Source organism: Rhopilema esculentum, chromosome 3, assembly GCF_057945365.1.
Source record: "Rhopilema esculentum isolate cy_ngs chromosome 3, ASM5794536v1, whole genome shotgun sequence".
NCBI classification, from domain to species: Eukaryota; Metazoa; Cnidaria; class Scyphozoa; order Rhizostomeae; family Rhizostomatidae; genus Rhopilema; species Rhopilema esculentum.
In genome coordinates this window covers 2,188,194-2,206,541 of record NC_142817.1, presented here as the reverse complement: position 1 = coordinate 2,206,541, position 18,348 = coordinate 2,188,194, and the positions used below count along the sequence as shown (strand labels likewise).

At 35.4% G+C, this 18,348-nt stretch overlaps 2 protein-coding genes across 7 annotated transcripts in view; one reads left to right on the top strand and one right to left on the bottom strand.

Moving 5' to 3' along the window:
• The window catches only part of LOC135692715 (uncharacterized), a 37,639-nt gene extending 27,425 nt beyond the window's left edge, over positions 1 to 10,214 (top strand). For both annotated transcript variants that reach the window (XM_065210971.2, XM_065210972.2), the window contains 16 exons: positions 88 to 192; positions 831 to 909; positions 1,278 to 1,392; positions 2,319 to 2,399; positions 2,600 to 2,712; positions 3,263 to 3,317; positions 3,577 to 3,635; positions 4,606 to 4,767; positions 5,552 to 5,636; positions 6,052 to 6,095; positions 6,522 to 6,652; positions 7,152 to 7,283; positions 7,479 to 7,602; positions 8,181 to 8,277; positions 8,606 to 8,716; positions 9,016 to 10,214. In XM_065210971.2, coding sequence (XP_065067043.2) covers positions 88 to 192; positions 831 to 909; positions 1,278 to 1,392; positions 2,319 to 2,399; positions 2,600 to 2,712; positions 3,263 to 3,317; positions 3,577 to 3,635; positions 4,606 to 4,767; positions 5,552 to 5,636; positions 6,052 to 6,095; positions 6,522 to 6,652; positions 7,152 to 7,283; positions 7,479 to 7,602; positions 8,181 to 8,277; positions 8,606 to 8,716; positions 9,016 to 9,083 — 1,561 coding nt within the window. In that variant the 3' untranslated portion in view covers positions 9,084 to 10,214. The remainder of the gene's footprint in view (positions 1 to 87; positions 193 to 830; positions 910 to 1,277; positions 1,393 to 2,318; positions 2,400 to 2,599; positions 2,713 to 3,262; positions 3,318 to 3,576; positions 3,636 to 4,605; positions 4,768 to 5,551; positions 5,637 to 6,051; positions 6,096 to 6,521; positions 6,653 to 7,151; positions 7,284 to 7,478; positions 7,603 to 8,180; positions 8,278 to 8,605; positions 8,717 to 9,015) is intronic.
• Positions 9,166 to 18,348, bottom strand: part of LOC135692714 (uncharacterized) — a 35,143-nt gene continuing 25,960 nt past the window's right edge. For 2 of the 5 annotated variants that reach the window (XM_065210965.2, XM_065210966.2), the window contains exons 32-40: positions 17,784 to 17,945; positions 16,830 to 16,914; positions 15,745 to 15,788; positions 14,670 to 14,800; positions 13,782 to 13,913; positions 13,183 to 13,306; positions 12,700 to 12,796; positions 12,160 to 12,270; positions 9,166 to 11,818 (exon numbers count right to left, since the gene is read on the bottom strand). In XM_065210965.2, coding sequence (XP_065067037.2) covers positions 11,751 to 11,818; positions 12,160 to 12,270; positions 12,700 to 12,796; positions 13,183 to 13,306; positions 13,782 to 13,913; positions 14,670 to 14,800; positions 15,745 to 15,788; positions 16,830 to 16,914; positions 17,784 to 17,945 — 954 coding nt within the window. In that variant the 3' untranslated portion in view covers positions 9,166 to 11,750. Of the gene's footprint in view, positions 11,819 to 12,159; positions 12,271 to 12,699; positions 12,797 to 13,182; positions 13,307 to 13,781; positions 13,914 to 14,669; positions 14,801 to 15,744; positions 15,789 to 16,110; positions 16,155 to 16,829; positions 16,915 to 17,783; positions 17,946 to 18,348 lie in introns of those variants that run through there. The other 3 variants (XM_065210967.2, XM_065210969.2, XM_065210970.2) reach the window with 3 other exon arrangements.

Below are 18,348 nucleotides of genomic sequence, written 5' to 3'. Positions count from 1 at the left end.
GTGCTGAATTTAAACTTGACCTAAATTAAAGTTTGAATTTTGCACTTGTTGCGGAAGAAGTTAAAAAACGGATTCATTTTCACCCAGCATTGATGTTCACGTACCTCGTATTGGCGGTGGTTTTGGCGGCAAGTTCGAATACCCTGCCAAGATAGCAAGCGCTGTTGCTGTTGCTGCTCATTCTTTAAACAGGTTCAAGTTGTTTTATATTATCACTATTAAAAGTAATTGCTGGCACACAAAGCACTACCAATTGAGTCATAAATGACGTTCATCTGCATCTGACTGCCCAGCAGGATGATTGCCACTCCGAGCTAAAGGAAGGTCCTCCAGTCCTAGTAAAATTTGAGTTCGAAAATGGATTCAAGAATTTCATATCAAGTGTATAGGTTTTAAATGCACCAAACACGTTAATAATTTTACTGCTGAAGAATAAAAAAAATACACTTAATACATTGTAGGGATTGAGGCTTCGGCCTGTAAGCTAGCCTGCGTGCAGAACATACTTAGGGCCCAATCGTTGAATTTTTCGGTTTTCGGCGATTAAGTTCAATGATGTGATGGAAGCAGTAAAGACTGCTCGCAGGCTATATGTAAAAGCACTCTCAGTGGCCACTGAGCAACACAGGCGTTAAATACGGTATGGCTGTGAAAAATTTTAATATCAGAGGTCCCCCTGCCTTTTTTCTATTGACGTATCTAGCAATTCACATAGCTCAATCTGTTACGTGTTTTGATTGGCTTTATTATATATTGCTGTCGTTAGGGAAAATTTCAATAATACCTATATTGTCAGAACAACTTTCTAAACAAAATTTTTGTTTCTACAGGCCTGTACGAATGATTATGTCATTATCAGATAACTTAAGCTTGGTTGGCAAACGTGCCCCTTTTATCGGAAAATACAAGGTAAATTCCTTTGGAATTTTTTTTATATTCCTTTGTCTTTGTCTTGGTTGCAAAGAGAATACGCACTAAGAACATACGAAATTATCCGATATATGTGTTATATTTCCTCGCAGTCTCGTAGCTTTTAAACAGATTGTGAGGATCATGTTTTAATAAAAGTAAGGAAAAGGGGTAATTAACACTCCCCCTGAAACAGCGATTAATTAACAGTTTGACTGGCTTTTTAGATGAATTGAAATCACGTCTCTAAATTGAACAATATTCAATCTTGATTGAAATATACAAATATATTATTTCCGATTAAGCATGAAACATAACGTAAAACACATGTAGAAGTGTTGAAACTTTTTACTGTTCTGTACCTAAAGGTTGGTTTCTCAAAGGAAGGGATACTACAAGCATGCGATGTTACATTATTCAACGATTGCGGTAGTTTGAATACTAATCATGACGGTTTCTACGCATCCAATCATGTTGCGAATGGTAAGATGGCGTATAAATTTCTTAGAGTAGAATACTGCCTATAACAAAATAGAAATGGTTGCAAAGGTCGATGTAGTTTATTTTATGTCAATTGACCCCGTAGTTTCCACTGATCTAAAAAAAGTCTGGATCGAGCTTTTCCAGCCCAGCGTTGATTCCACATTGCAGCGTCCATCTTGAGACCTCGCTATGTTGTATGAGACTAGAGACTAGAGAGCAATCATGTTGGTTTCAGTTCCACTTGCTTTTTCATAGCAAAATTTAAAGTAACCGTTGAAACAAAAACTTGCATCATTCGTAGGGGCGTTAAACATTTTTGCCATAGTACTAAGCTTATGTAGCAAAGAATTTACTGTTCACTTATTTTCCTAGGCCTGTCATATCTTAGAATATTTTCAAATTTAATGGTTAACGCACAATTTAAGGCGCAGCACTGTCTGTGCACCGTTTCAACAAATGGCAGCCCAAAGCTTTAGGCGCGAGAGGTCTCAAGATGGAGAGGCTCGATCAGCTTTATCGTACTGATGTAGGAGAACAATAGGTTGTTCGATCCAGTCTTTTTTCAGATCAGTGGTAGTTTCAGGCACCCATTATGAAATGTAAACTGTAATATATGTTAATTTTGCCAATGGGACGGTACCTGCGATACATGTGTTTTTTAGTTACATTGACTTAACTTGTTCCTTAATGGCCAGAATAAATATATATATAGGAGCCGCGACCAGAAGCCATTTCATTTTACATTTTAAAGCCATCATAGTTATATTATCACATCACTCCACTCCATACGACATAAGACACCTTCATAACAGTTATTAGTAAATTGTATTAAATACAAAACATTTTCAGTCGTAATTAGTTATATGATGTAAATATCTTCAAGCATCTTCTTCCTACGGTAATGATAGCAAGGGCTCTTTTTACAGCTTACTTTTGCCCGAACTGGAACATTCATATCGTGGACTGCAAAACAAATACGCCGTTTAATACGTTCTTCCGTGCCCCAGGTTAGTTCAATTTTGTACATTCATTTGAAAAAGAAGTTGTATTATCTCTACCATTTCTAAAGCTTCGAAATGTTTTTTTTGATCTACTGAATTTTTGGGTTAGGTTATTTCAATTTTGTGCACTCATTAGAGAAGAAGCTTTATTATCTCTACCAGTTCTATAACTTCAAAATGTTGTATTTTATCTACCAAATTTTTAGGGCACTTTCAAGGCATATTTATTTGTGAAAGTATCATCGAACACGTTGCATCATTTCTTGGAAAAGAAAATTCAGATGTAATCAAAGAGCAAAACTTCTACAAAAATGGACAGGTACTTGTATCAAATCATAAGAAGATCAATATTGATTTATTATGGTTTGCTCATTTACTCCATACTATGTACAAATGAGAACTCATTTCTTTGTTATCGTGGTCAACTCCAACTCAGTGGCTGTTATCGTTGATAAAACCACGTAGCTCTAGGATTCCAATTACGTCACAAATTCTCCGATGCTTGCAAGTTCTAGGCCTATTCCTCTAATGAGTTCACAATTGTAAAAAAAAGCATTAAAATTTAATTCATTTTTTGACATCAGAAGGACTTTAAAATGAAACCGGTGAGTGCAAAATTAAAGGAAAATAATATTTTATTGAGTATGTTACGTTCAATCAGAATACATTGTATTTAATGTAACCCTTTATAAAATATTATATAAGTAAATTTATAACATCTTTTCAACTGCGTGTAAATTTCCATTTTTCTTTCTATGCTCTAGCTTCTTGCCTCCTTGCCTCTGCGATTTCGTTTCCATTTCCCTTTGCGAAAATTTCTTATCAAACTCAAATAATTCCAGATTTTGTTACTTTTTTTATTTTAACAGATAGCTAATAATGGAATAGAGGTCTCAAACTGCTTGCTTAACAATATTTGGAATGGTTAGTTTTTTATCTTGATATTTAATTTAACACAGACTTATGACTTCATTGATCACAACTGTTAATGATTCACTGTGATATGACGTAATGTGATGTGATAAGTCCCATAAATTTACTTAAAGATGGAAGATGGCCAATTTCACATTGTCGAGACTTTTTTGCTGGGATATGATGTATCGAAAAAATTACTTACAATTGTGAAAATTATTTACTTATTGAATTGTATGAATCAAATAACCGTGTATTTTCTTTGCTGTAGACATGAAGATAATGTCGAATTACGAAGAGAGGCGCGAGAAGATTGATCAGTTTAACAAGGTTTTTGATAATTTTTATCTTTTGTAGGTTGCAGAAATGATCATTGAAGAATATAATGAATAAATTCAATGCTTTTGACTTCTTATGCCTTTTTTCCCCTGGAAAATCACAAAAGAAACATTCAAAGAATTTTGTACACAGCAAAGCCGATTCCACTTCCTGCTATAAACAAAATTCCGGATATTTGACCAAACGCACTCTCTAAACACTATCGTCACATTCCAAAGTTCAGTTTGGAAAACACGACAGTTTTCGAAAACCAGGCCCGTCGCTAAGGGAGTGTCGTGGGTGTGAGATGCCATTTGAAAAAGTTTCCATTGCCAAAATGAGGATTATTTTGCCATCTAGGGGTGCTTTGTCGGAAAATGTGCAAGCTTGCTGGCAAATTAGCCAAGGATGGCTCATCAACTTTGTCAGGGACGGGTTGAAATAATTACATTTGTATTTGGTTCACGTTTTGAAAGCTTATCGGTTACAATCTGAAAACGTTTCTTTCTTGTTCTTGCTGAAAAGAGATTGATACCTTATAGAGTACCGAAGTGATGACGTCATTTGAATCTATTTTTATAATTTTTGAATTTTGATCCCAAAACCTAAAGAGCATCATGAAATACCTCTAAATATGCAAATTACGAATTAGCTGAGATATAGCCACTTGAGCACAAGCTCTTGACCCATCAAACCTCTGTAATTTGGTCTTGGTTCATAACTTTATAAACCAGTAATCCGTTAGCAAACTTGAAATCTTTCATTGGCCATATCTCGCCCAATTTGGAACATATCTAACTAATTTTGCATGTTGAGAGGTATTTTATGCCGTTCTTTCAGATTATGTGGTCTAATTAAAGAAATTCTAGAGTCGTCACACTAAGGTCGTCACGAATAGATTTTTGATGACGTCACACTTCGGTACTCTATTGTCGAGGCCATTTTACATTTATTCCATCAGCACTATAACATTTAATTTCAGGATAACAGGTGGAAGAAGAGAGGAATCTCAATGATGCCTTTGAAGTATGACACGGCGTATGCAACTTTCAACTTCACCACGATGGTCTCGATTTACTATGCAGATGGCACCGTTGCTGTCTCTGTGGGAGGCATCGAGATGGGCCAAGGAATGAATTCAAGGGTATGTTGCTATACCTTAACATAAATGAATTTTGTCTCTTGGTTTATTTTACCACAGCGTCATTCATATTTAGTCTAAGCTTAGAATTGCTTTTTGTAAGCTGCAATTGATACGTCAACATGGAATCATTCATTTTCAAATATAATATTTTTGAAATAAATCTTGCTTACTTTCTTGCTTCTTATATTTACATTTGAATTCTTTCCTATAATCATTGCAAAATTCATAATGTGATGGCTTAAATTTGATTTGGTTCGCATTTTAAAATTGCAGCTTATTAACTCATAATTTCTACAGTTTTGGTGACATCTGAGCTATCATAGATTGTATGCACATCATCTACCCCATCCCTAGATGTTTTTCTGACAGAGGGCTATAATATCTTCCCCATCCCATACTTATAACATCGAGTTTGATTTTCGACCTTCTAATAGGGCGCTAGCATGCTCTGACGAGAAGCTTTAGCCCCTATTCTTCCCCAAGCGTAGCCCTTGACCCAGAGGCTGTCACTAAAGAATTAGAAAAGAGGCTGTCAGAATGGTGTTTATGTGTTTGATAAGACAAACTTTGCTTTCTTATTCATCATGGGTTTTTAAGAGTATTTTTCATTTGGGAAAGGATGAAGGGATCTATTTGTTAGGCAACTAAAAACAATTAAAAAAGTGTGTATCGCAATGGCATTTCACCCCCGCAAACCATTAACAAGTATTGTGTGGCTTCTGTTCGTGCAAAAGCGTCTATCTGTTTTGCTCTCAAAATAGTTGATCAATATTCATTTTTTAAGGTTTGTCAAGTCGTGGCCACCCAGCTGCAGATACCCATGGATCTAATCACTATTAAGCACCATTCAACCATAACGGCTCCTAATTGTATGTATGAACATTTCACTGCATAGCGTCTTGTAGGCGTGATATCTTCCTTGATTACTGACAGTAGCAGAATTTTATTCTTCTTAGCAGAAGAATTGAAACATTCCAAAAGACTTGCAAGTTATCATATAACAAGATGGTGGTGACGTTTATATCTTTACTCATACTTTTTAAATGCCATGCTGTAATTCAATTTACAATATTGCCAAGAAGGAGGGGCAATTCAATCTTCCATTTAACATAGAAGATTTCCGCAAAAAAAGAATTTCCAAAGATTTTCTGATAAATCAAAGGGGTCTCCAAAAAAGATGTATGAGACTTCCATAGAGTGATTTGCACCTTGGCTAGGGATTTTAAAGTAACAAAACCTTGCTCTTTATCCTAGAAATGATTAAGCAAACTTCTGTTTTTTCAGCTTACGAAACAGGAGCAAGCATTTCTTCGGAGATCAACTGTATGGTAAATTCAAAAGCAAAATCAATTCTAGATAGAATCAAATGTGTTTCTGACAAGATCTAAATAACCAATCATTGAAATAAATAACCTTAATTACTTTTAGAAACTCCAAATTTGTGAAGTGACATCTTTATGGTTCTAATCGACCTTAAACAAAATGGCAGGTTATAATTTTAAATAGCTTTGAAATACTAAATTAACAAGTACCAACAGTTTTGGCCTTGCTTGGAAACGAAAATCGTCATTACCAGTGACGTACTAGCACCTAAATGAAGCTATGGAAAAAATTGATTTGCAAGAGAATAACATCTCACGCACAGAACATGTTTGTATATAAGTAATTCTCAATCATATAAACGTCTTGCTATTTCTTCAGAGAAAATTTTTTTATCTCTGTTTATTAATAACAGCAATTTCAAAACCTTTTAGGCAGTCAAAAAATGCTGTGAAATACTAAAGAACAGAATACAGCCATTAAAAGAGAAATATGCAGAAGCATCTTGGCAAGAACTGATACAAGAATGTGCCAAAGAAAGAGTGGATTTATCTGCTCAATACATGTAAGTTTTCAGATTGGTGAACACTTCAGTCACAGCCCTTTTTTTCTGTTTATCATTGATAATTGCAAGGACCATATCAAGTACACCTTGGGCGAAAACCCTTTAGTTTTAGAAAATCTTAATGTTTCAATAAATCTCGTACGCCGTTTGGAGAGAATGATACACCCCTTTAATTTTTGATTATTTTTCAAATCCCCCCTCTTTAATCACGGTCTGATATGGCAGCTATTACAAGTCCCAACCAGGCGCTAGTCGCAACCATGTAATGTCTATTTTAAAGATCCATTATCTGTATTTGGTTTAACAATAATCTTAAGAACTATACTGGTACTATACACTAAACAGAAGTTTTTTATTTAAAAACCATTAACTGTTCATTGCAAGAGATAAACATTATATGAAGAAAAAGCGTGGTAAAATTTTTGCAAACTTTAAGGAACGAATGCAAAATGAATGGACCATCAAATAACCTCTAAAAAGAAGATCTTACCTTTTACAGGTATTATGCTCCAGAAAAGAAGAAGTTTGCTTATTCGAGCTACGGGGCATCGTGCTCTGAAGTTGAAATAGATGTGCTAACGGGGGAGCATTGGATATTGCGATCTGATGTTATTTATGACTGCGGAGAAAGGTATGATATGATATAATGTATTAAAATGTAAAAAAGACACATGAATGTTGTAGATGAACATGTAAATTCAAAACAAACAGAAGTCTCTCGCTTATGTTATTTCATCTTACACAGCGATATGAATGAATATTCATTTCATGAAATGAACTTTATTGCTTCCTATATGTAGTTAAACTGCTAGCATTTTTGTTACAGTATTAACCCCCGGCTTGATATTGGACAAGTTGAAGGTGCTTTCGTGATGGGCATTGGCTATTGGTTCACAGAAAAGGTTGCTTATGATAAAGAATCAGGGGAACAGTTAACGACAAGTACATGGGTGAGTCCTCCTATACAGCTTATTTCATATCTTAAAGTATCAAGCTGAAATAAAAACACAAGCAGCAAGTGAAAATTGGTTACATTTACCTTCAGTTCTTGTAAGATGCAATTCATAATTTCCTGTTGACTTTGGCATTTGTTTCTCTACCTTGTATCTGATGATACGTTTTAGGACGCTAAACAATATTATGCTCCAAGCCTTATGCGACGCTCATATTCCCAGAGATCAAAACTCGGGAATCTCGGGAGTATTTAGTCCACAACAGAGCATCCACGATTCTTCAGACTCGAAGTATCAAGATATAAAAACGTTTCCTAGGTCTCCGAGGGACCAAAGAAACAGCCTCTCAGGGTTTAACTAATTATAACTATAGTTTAGCGACCAAGCCTGAAACCACTTAGAGGGGCAAGGAAGAAGGGGTGCTTGTGCCACCACTCTATAATTTATTTCCATATACTTCGTAATACTTATCTTTCGCTAGTAACCACGAATCAATAAACCCCCCTCCCGAATCATAAAGGACGTTTTCAGAGTTCTATTAAAAAAGTAAACAAGTTATTTTATTTTATACACAGAACTACAAGCCTCCGATGTCTCAAGATATACCGAAAGATTTTCGAGTCAAATTGAACCATGATGTAGTTAACCCAATTGGATACATCAGATCAAAAGGTAACTACGATACATTTTCTCAAGATCCCTGCCATTCCGAGAGTGATACCTCATTTAGATATGATCTGTCTATTAACTGGAAGGCCTTCTGAAGCATCATACTAATTAAAAAGGCATTTACCGATAGTGAACGCATTTGCTTGAAATGACTAACTCAACTCGCAATAAAAATGACTTTGTCTCATCGTAATAAAGTTAGAATGTCCTACTTTATGTCTAACTAACTTAATGTTGTAGAAATACTATCTACTTCACAACCCTGAATGTACTGTATTTTGCCTTATGTCCTAATTGGTAAACATTGTATTATTCTACGCATACTGAACAGCCGTTGGTGAACCTGGCATATGCTTGGCCACTTCCTGTTTGCTGGCTGCAAGAAAGGCAATTGAAGCTGCTCGATCTGAATTAGGGCATTCTCAAAAATACCTGCAAGTTGGTAAGTTGTTGATTCTTCTCTTTAAATGAGCCCTATAACATCTCATTTAGCATAGAACGGTCTAAGTCCACTATCTGGTGTATAGGCAGCCCTTTAGACAGACGTAAACGTTAAATTATTATAATTAGTAATTCCTTTCTTCCTGATTGTTAGAACTACTAACATTTCCAGCCAATAAATCTAGCTAGATTTACTATTAGTCAGAATGTTTGAACCTCTTTAGGTTCTAAACTTGTTGAAATACTCTAGTTACCAGTGTCAAATCCATGCTATTAAAGGAATACCTACTTTTTCTTCAGATGGTCCTGCCACTGTTGACAAAATCCAATCGTTGTGCCAAGTTCAAGTCAGAGACTTGACAATTTAGAAAAGAATTTAACAGATGCTCAAGTCAGTAGAGTCAGTTGCTATTTTCTATACCACGTTTTATATAGATTTTATACAAAACGCTACAGATTTTACCGTCCTTACAAAGTGATATTATAATGTTAAAGTGATGCTGCATCGTTAAAAGTAGCTTTGATAGGCAAGCTATCATGTATCTGTAGTCAAAACCGTTATGATCACAAAAATATTTCATAGAAATGTTATTTCATAATGTACGCTAGTCGTAAACTCTGTTTATATCTGTAATCTTTGTAACGTGTCTCAATGTACAATCATTTATCTTAATGCATGCAGTTAAAATTCTTATATCAGTCTAATAATACACCCCCCATTGCTTTGAAAGCTACAGTGTTTATTCGCACTTCAATATTTTATAATAATCTCACACATAGAATGATGTACAACTAAGCGATAGTATTTGTCGCCAAGTGACTTGTATAAATTTATGGCGCTGTATTCAATATACTAGACTTGGAAAGAAAGAGGGATTTCAGGATCAATTAGAACTGTTTTCCATTCCCTTGTGAATTAAATGAATTAAATGGTACGTTGCTGGCGAATTCTCATTATACACGCGTTGTCACCCAAGTAAACATTTTCGATTCTCTAGCTCTTAAGATGCTAGGAACTCCTTTTAAAACTACTCTTTGCGAATGAATTTGGCTGTTTATCGGTTTAAACCACCCTCTTAAAAAGAAAGTAAATTTCAGCTTAAAGACTCATTGCTAACAATAAGCCATTGCGCTACGTAAGCATCCCATAATGCATTTTTAGACTGTCTTAAATAAATTACTGCCATTGTTTGGATCGTCGCCACGCTCGCAAAGGCCCATTGTTAGCAATGAGTCTTTAAAGGGAGATTAGCCACAAGATACTGCGTTTAACGAGGTTCATATATACGAGGTTATAATATGATGGTGTATCGTATAAGAGCTAATGTTTATGAGGTCATCGTATACGTACGTACGCTAGTCGTACATTTTGTCACATTTAATGATTTTCATTTTTGAAAATATGATTTAAAGTTTATAGTACTTGCAAGTTTAACTTGATTATAACGACGTTTTTAAAGTTTTCAGTGTTTTTGTACATCCAAGCGTAGTTTAATGTAGTCGTGAGAATTCTTTAATCTACCACTGTTCACAGTTCATTATTGAATTCATTTGAAGCTGAAACGAAGCTGACTGGCATACCAATGTTATGCAACAAAAATTTCAACCATTAATACCATTAGACTGCTCACTGTTAAGCTGTCAATACAATACATCAACACACCACCCTACTCCCTCTATAATAAGATAACCCCCAGAAAAAGGGGGAAAGGTGGGTGGAGTGGTGTGAACACGTATGTGTCCCTTTGTGTCATCACAAGAGAGTGGCCCCACCGTCTGAGAGAAAGTGCTGTTTGTAGTAAAAAGGGAACTCCAAAACGCCCCCCGTCCTACAAAGATGAATTTGTGCCCATATCCCAAACATGATGCAGGAACAAAATAGATTTCTGGGTAATTGAAGCCCTCAAAGCATCTGCTATCTGCCGAAAAAACTAACCTAATGTAAACATTGGAACAATATGGCCTAAATTTGATAGGAATAGCCAACTAAGGCAATTTAAACTTAATACATCTGGCACACAAAGTAAACTGAGGAGCCAACAAACATTTTGGAAAAAATTTGAGCAGCAAAGAAGATAATTTTATTTGCAAAGCACAAACTCAATCATTGCGATCTCTAGCTTCTATAATAACGATTAGGTTGGTGTGCGGTGGCTGCAAAAAAGCATTTTTAAATTAGTCCTACAAACACTGTCTTGCACAGCCGTTTTCTACACAACCGTATCTAAGTAAAACGGCAATTCAGCCCAATACTTACATTCAGACATTCAGAAAATGCTGCTGGCAGTTATTCTCTAATGGTCTTATAAGTTCTGGTAGATAAGTTCTAAATTTGCACATTATGACTGGTCAAATATCGGAATCAGTATTGAGCTTTTTAGGTCTAAAAAGAGAAGGAACTAGGAAAAAATGAAAATTGTGTAGTTTGATTGATATCAAATGGACTACAGATATACCGATATCACGTTCATTAATTTAAAAACGCAATATGGTCCCTATAATGCAAAATCGGTTGAAAATTTTTACGTGAATACATGAGAAAGATACATTAAAAACAGTTTCGAAATTGGCAACAAAGTAACATCAGCTATAACAGTGTTTTCATTCAAAGCCCAGGAACATAACGGTTTCACGGATGTGAGCTGAAGGATGTCCAACGACGCAGTAGTTGTGAGGAAGGGCAATGCATAGCTTGATAAGAATGGATACAATGAGCGGAATTTACTGTTGTACTTTAACTTTTCGTTTCTCCTGACAAAGCAAAAAGGCCAAAGCATAGATGATTTTACCTGAATACCAAATCTAAGAAACTTTTGTTCAAAATGAAGTAGGAAAATTTTGTGGAAAGCAAAAAGGGAAAATTTCATCCAGAGGAAGGTTGAAAATTTTTCTAAACTCTTGATCGTTTTATGCACTGCTAGGGCGGAATATTGTTACTTTGTAAACCATCGATCTTCAAGTGCTATAAAGATCAACTATAAAAATATACGCTCCCATTGAAAATCAGCGACTAACTTCATCTCTTTATTTCTTCTCTACATTGTCAAATCTGTCTGACAAACTTGACACATAGCTTGAATCCTATCCACCGTTGCAGGACCATCTAGAAAAAATCGACCTAATTTTCAAACGAAAATTGAGACTACTAAATTTATTCTAGCTAAAATCTCTTTAATACTATCTAAAAATAACTATAAATCATATTGAAAATTGTCAATAAAGGAACCAGGACAACTCAACATTTGATTGAACTAAATTTCAGAGTTATGACAGCTAACTGTTGAAAATTTAAGAGAGAGGAATCACAACTTAGTGGAAGCATCAGGGCGCTGCCAAATATTCAAGTGTCTTTAGCCACAATGCAGGTGCTGGGTAGAAATCCAAAGAGTTAAAACAGTTTAGAGATTAGAAATTGTAAAAACAATTCTATACTTAGCTACATACCAAGCTGGAAATACTCTGCGGATTTACCAAGTTCCGATCTGGCAGCTTCAATGGCCTTTTTGGCAGCAAATAGGCATGTTGACGCCATACAAATTCCAGGCTCACCAATGGCTGGTTGAAAAAGGAATTGCAAAGCTCATTGAACGCTCATGTCTATGTAAGTATTAATGAAATAAGAAATAAAGAAAAAGCGTAAAAAGTACTTATAACGTGCATTCAATCATAAAAGCTTTTCTAGGACGCTCTTGATTATATATTATCGTCTTTTACCATGGTTGGATACAGAAAATTAAATTTCATCTTTTGAATAGAGGATTCAAAGAAGCTTTACAGTAGCAATAGATGATTTAATACATGTAGAAAATTACGCCAAAATCTTGGTTATGACAGGATTGTTAGGGAATACACGATTTCGTACAGGAGATGCTCGTATACATGACACGAGCAAAAGTAAACAATAATATACACCCACGGACGAATCCTGTAAGTATGAGCCATTAGTGACGTATTGTTATTTTTGATAATAATAAAAGAAATTACCTTTTGATCTGATGTACCCAATGGGGTTAACTGCATCATGATTCAATTTGACTCTAAAATCTTTCGGTATATCTTGTGACATCGGGGGTTTGTAGTTCTGTGTATCAAAGACAGCTCATTTTTAAACGAATGCTTTAAGAAAACACGATTCAAAAGGAGTATGTTAGTGACTACGCTATTAGGCAGCAAATCTGGCGAACTAAGGAAGGTCTAAGTTGCAACCCCGAGTTTCGAACACTAGGCAGCTGTTGTATAAAGGTCTTTCAACCGTTGTATGATGGCATTAAGCATGAAACTCGGAGTAGCTACTAACAACCGTTCTGTTCTTTAAACAAAAAGCGTGTAATGCTTTACCTATACGACATCGAGCACTTTGTGCCAGACCGATAAACAGTTATCTTCATTTACCTCTCAGCAATGCAGGGATTGGCCTAAACCTGTTATAGCGCTGAGCTTTAGAAATAGTAAAGATACTGGGCTTACCCAAGTACTTGTCGTCAGTTGTTTCCCTGTTTTTTCATCATAAGCAATCTTTTCAGTGAACCAATAGCCAATGCCCATTACGAAAGCACCTTCAATTTGACCTATGTCAATCTGGGGGTTGACACTGAAAAAAACAGACAAGCAAAAATCTTTCTGAATAATTCACTTGATATGAAGTGAACTATTCAAATGTTTTTTTCATAAAGCTTAATGTTATAACAGGGGGATCCTAAAACAAATAAAAGAGCACACATTATGACTTTTTTCCTTACATCTTTATTATTGTTTGTATTCATATTTATCTACACCTAATTAGCTTATTTGAAAATGTTTGTATGTAGAGGAATTTTAAAATTACAAAATGAAACTGAACTGAAACTTATGCTTCGATTGCTCCTTTTGTTTTAAAATGTAAAAAGTAGTTCTTGGTTTGAACAGCGAATCTTCTAATTACATATAAATTTCAGCGTTCAAACTAATCTACAAAAATTTACGCTTTATTAATATTACAACATTCATTGATAATGTAGCTAGAGCAATTAATCAAATGAAGATAAGATATCAAAAACAATACAACATATCTTTGTATTTTATTTTACCTTTCTCCGCAGTCAAATATAATATCCGATCTCAATATCCAATGCTCCCCCGTAAGCACATCTATCTCAACTTCAGAGCATGCTGCTCCGTAACTGGAGTATTCAAATGACTTCTTGTCCGGAGCAAAGAACCTGGAACGTTGAGACAAGAAAGTAAGAACGTTGAAATAAGATAGATTCCGTACTTTGACAGCTTCACGACAACAACTATACAGGTAAGATTGCTCCACAAGCATTGTTTTCGTCATTTCCGCCTTTTATGGACGCTAAAACAGGAGCAAGAAAGCGAGTTATGGCATACGTAAAGCGAGGCAATAGTGAAACAGAGGCTAATTGAGTAAGTATGCTAAACTGTCAGAAAAGTGCCTTAGCCTTATGGGATGCTGGGCGACCATACCTCTTTAAGTGTAAAAATTTAAGTCATTCTTAAGGTATCGGTGGCCTTTAAAAATAGGCAAAAATGCTATTTGATTTTATGTAAGGAAAGTGCTTGTTAGTAGAGGGACACGAGTTCTGGAAAAACAGGAAGATAGAGCAGAATGCCCAGTCCTATTTGCCTTTCTGAAGCCTACCCAGTGTCATCATTGTTGTTGGGTGGGCAAGAGGCCAGCGTTTAGATAATTGTTCGTGCCAATGCTTGAGGCCTGAGCAAGCACTCTTGATGCTTTGATTGTGCTGACTAAAACGAGGATGTACAAGACAGTATTTTTCTGCAATTACAGTACATTTCTTCCTTTCTGAAACTTCAAAGAGCTTCCCTCGACAGAACTTCAAAGCAATGTATTAAATGGCTACTGATTCCACATTTACTCTCATGTTCCATGCATGGCGGAGGTAAACGTAGCTTGGCCAGTTTGTATTTCTACAAAAGCTAAAAATCGTACTTACATGTATTGACAAGACAATTCAACTTTTTCTTTAGCACAAGCTTTCACCAGCTCTAGCCAAGAAGCTCCTGGATTCTTCTCTTTTACTGGTTTCATCCTCTCTATGAGGACCTCACTGCATTTGTGGGCAGCCTAAAAACACGAGCGTCTATATGAATTCGCTAACAGTGCAAGTCAATAAATGATATCTATTAAAACGACGAAATAGATTTGAGTTGACAAAAAGAAGTTCAAAAGAAGAAACTATGTCACTTTTAATCAGAATTATGTTTAAGATGGTGCTGATGGTGATAAGTTGATTCCCAAGAATGAATCAAAGATATTCCACCAATCATGTTGATATTTCAAGATAAAATGTCAAAACTTCTAATCAAATATCTTGAAACGATTCTTTTTTATATAAACATGTCTGCAATTTTTGTCTCTACCAATGAACAGGGCCAAAATCTTTAATATTTTTAGGCACAGGACCTACGAAATCTAATATGGGGTTAGAGTTTTCAAATTTTTCAACTTTGTAAGGAATCTTAATTCCATGAAAACTTCAGTTCTTCTTAGACTGGTTTTGGGATATTATGAAAATAATTCGTGCTAGGAAATCACAAAACAGGACCCTTTAAACTTCTAACTAGACAGACTGTTTCATAAATGGTGGCTTAGGCCAGTCAATCAGAGCCAATCAAATATCGAGTTTCAATGTTTACCAATACGAATCTCCAAAGTATATTTTGTCATGTGTCAGTTAACAAAATTTCTCAGGTGCCCACACCTGATGATTGCTGAATTTTACATTCTGTGATGCATTTTAGCCAAGAAAAATATACATGCAATGTAGCAAATACATTATTAAAAACATATATTCCAAGAAACAAGGTCGTGTTATGTATGATGGAGTAAATAAAGGAAGTGTTCAAAATAACATATGGGAATGCAAAGCTGGTGATGTCTTTTTTAGGGAAAATAAGCCACCCATCAGGGTTTGTAAGGGACATCATCGAAGTATTTGAATCTAAGAGGGAATTTTCAAGTCCTTTTAAAAAATTAAAGGGCTCGGAGATAAAGATTTGCTATCTTACCAGACAATTTATTTCTGATGCTATACTTCCACCACTTGTCGAGCCTTTTGAATACAAGGAAGATATTTACGAGCTACGAATTATAATTATAAATATATTTAGAATTAACCTACAAAAGTTTTTCTGTTTACCTCACGAGTTTTTATGATGTAAGTTAAGGTTTAAGCAATGTAAGGACGGGCAGGCGGCATCTATCACTGGTGTGACATTTTGCTTAAAAATGCTATTTTTCTTGCGTTTCATATGACAAAGACATACGGCAAATACCCCAATCCTGTTACTTAGCGACTTTGTATTTCTATGGAACGACATGGGCTTGGTTTTTCTGTGTCGCTTTAATAAAAGATTTTAACAGTTTTTCCTTACCAAACAATTGATCTCAGATGAAACACTGCCGCCTGTTTCAAAGCCTAAATAAGACATCATAAGTACAGTCAAGCAAACAAAACAGTAAAAATTCACTTTTGTTGTCTTGCGCATACGATATAGAATAGTTTTACAATACTATAAAGATCGTAAATGATGCCGTCGAAAAAATCTATCACAAGAATTTTTGAATTTCGATTACATAACCCAAAGAGCACCTTGAAATACCTCTAAATAAGCGAAAACAGTTAAACGTATTAGAAATTGGCTGAGATATGGCCACATAAGCACAGGCTCATTCTCGATCAAACCTCTGTAAACTGCTAAAATAGCAACAATTATCAGTTAGAAAACTTCAAATCTTTCATTGGGCATATTTCGCCCAATTTTTAACATATTTAACTGATTTTGCATACATAGTTGCATTTTTGGTTTTCTTCGAGGTTATATGATCAAAAGCCAAGAATATATATGTTATGATTTCACACAAAGGCATTTTTTATATCTACGTGAACAATCCCGAATCACGCTGTATCCAATAGACAATAGCAATCTCATAAGCAAAAAAAAGAGTCAGCAAAATTGATGGGTTCATACGAATCATTTTCTAAGAACAGCACAAAACAGTCAACGTCAGGACTCAGTTTCTGTGTGATTGTCTAGACAAAGTAGCAGTTATCAAGTTGATATTGCTTGAAATAAAATGTTTTTATACATACAATTAGGAGTTGTTATGGTTGAATGGTGCTTAACAGTGATAAGATCCACGGGTATCTGCAGCTGATTGGCCACGACTTGACAGACCTTTATGAAATCATTACAAACAAGTTAAAACAGAAAGCATACAAGCATAGATATGATTCAAAACCGAAGAAAAGAACAGGCATATTAAAGTAAATAAGCCTTTAGCACCGCAATATTTGAAAATAGCATCGAAAAGCGGAAACATGACGAATGACAGAGTTGAAAAGTTCTTTAGTATGACATGTTTCCGCTTTTCCGTGCAATTTTCAAAGCATACGTAATCGTGGCAGAGCAATTTTAACAAAAAACTTCAGACACAGCAACAAGCCATATCAGAACTTTTAAAGGTATTCTTTCTTTCAGTATTTTTTCTAATGTCATCCCTAATTATCAAAAACTGTGCCACCGACAAAACACCAATTCAACTCACGGCGCCATTTTGAAAATTACTCCAAACTTCATTGTAAGACTTTCGACCAGATACAATTTCTCATATTGTTTTTTTTAAATTTTACGGAGAAATGAAGCTTGATCACTTGCAAGAGATTTGACTGCAAAAATTTTTCCGAGTGAAACTTTTTCCTCTTGGTCGATGATCACGCTCAAATCCCATAAAATTTCATCTTTATGACGTCATAAAATCAATACCTTGAGCTATAACAAAATGAAAACTTCCAAGAAGACTCAAATTCTTGCTCCTAATCTGAATTTTTCAAAATGAGGCTGCAAGTTTAATTGGTGTATTTTTGCTATAAACCCACCCCGGGGGCTCAATCAATTCTTCCATGCTTTAGTGGAGCGCCCATTCTAATGAAACGTTCATTCGAATGTTTTAGAGGGGCTTATTGAAGATTTACGGTTATCCTATATAGAAAATGGCGAATCAAGAAAAAAGACAACTTCAAAAAGTATTAGGTATGATAACATACTCTTGAATTCATTCCTTGGCCCATCTCGATGCCTCCCACGGATACCGCAACTGTTGCATCTGCATGGTAGATTGAGATAATGACTGTGAAGTTGAAGGATCCATATGCCGTGTCATACTTCAGAGGCATCATTGAAATGCCTTTCTTCTTCCATCGGTTGTCCTGTTGGGAAATTAAATGCAATTTTCAATACTGGCTGGCTGTTGGAACAAATTGAACGTGAGACTAAACAGAATAAGAAAGAACAAGATTTGGGCTTACTTATTGGCACTCGATAATTAGCTTAAGAAACATACTAGATCTTGTTTCAGATGGAAAACACTATTCCATCAGAACTTCTTTGCGTTTGCGAGACTTCGTAGAACAGCCACAAGTTTAACTGAAATTCATACCTAGGTAGGGATTGAGAATGACTAGAAGAGGAGGAATAACGTATTGCAACTTTTGCTAAGCAGGGTCGTTGCAGCTATGGTGTACAGTTTCAAAATATCAGATAATAACAAAGTGATGTTACTGTAAAATTAATCATTCTATCCAAAAGGGACGTTACGTAAAAACATCTGGA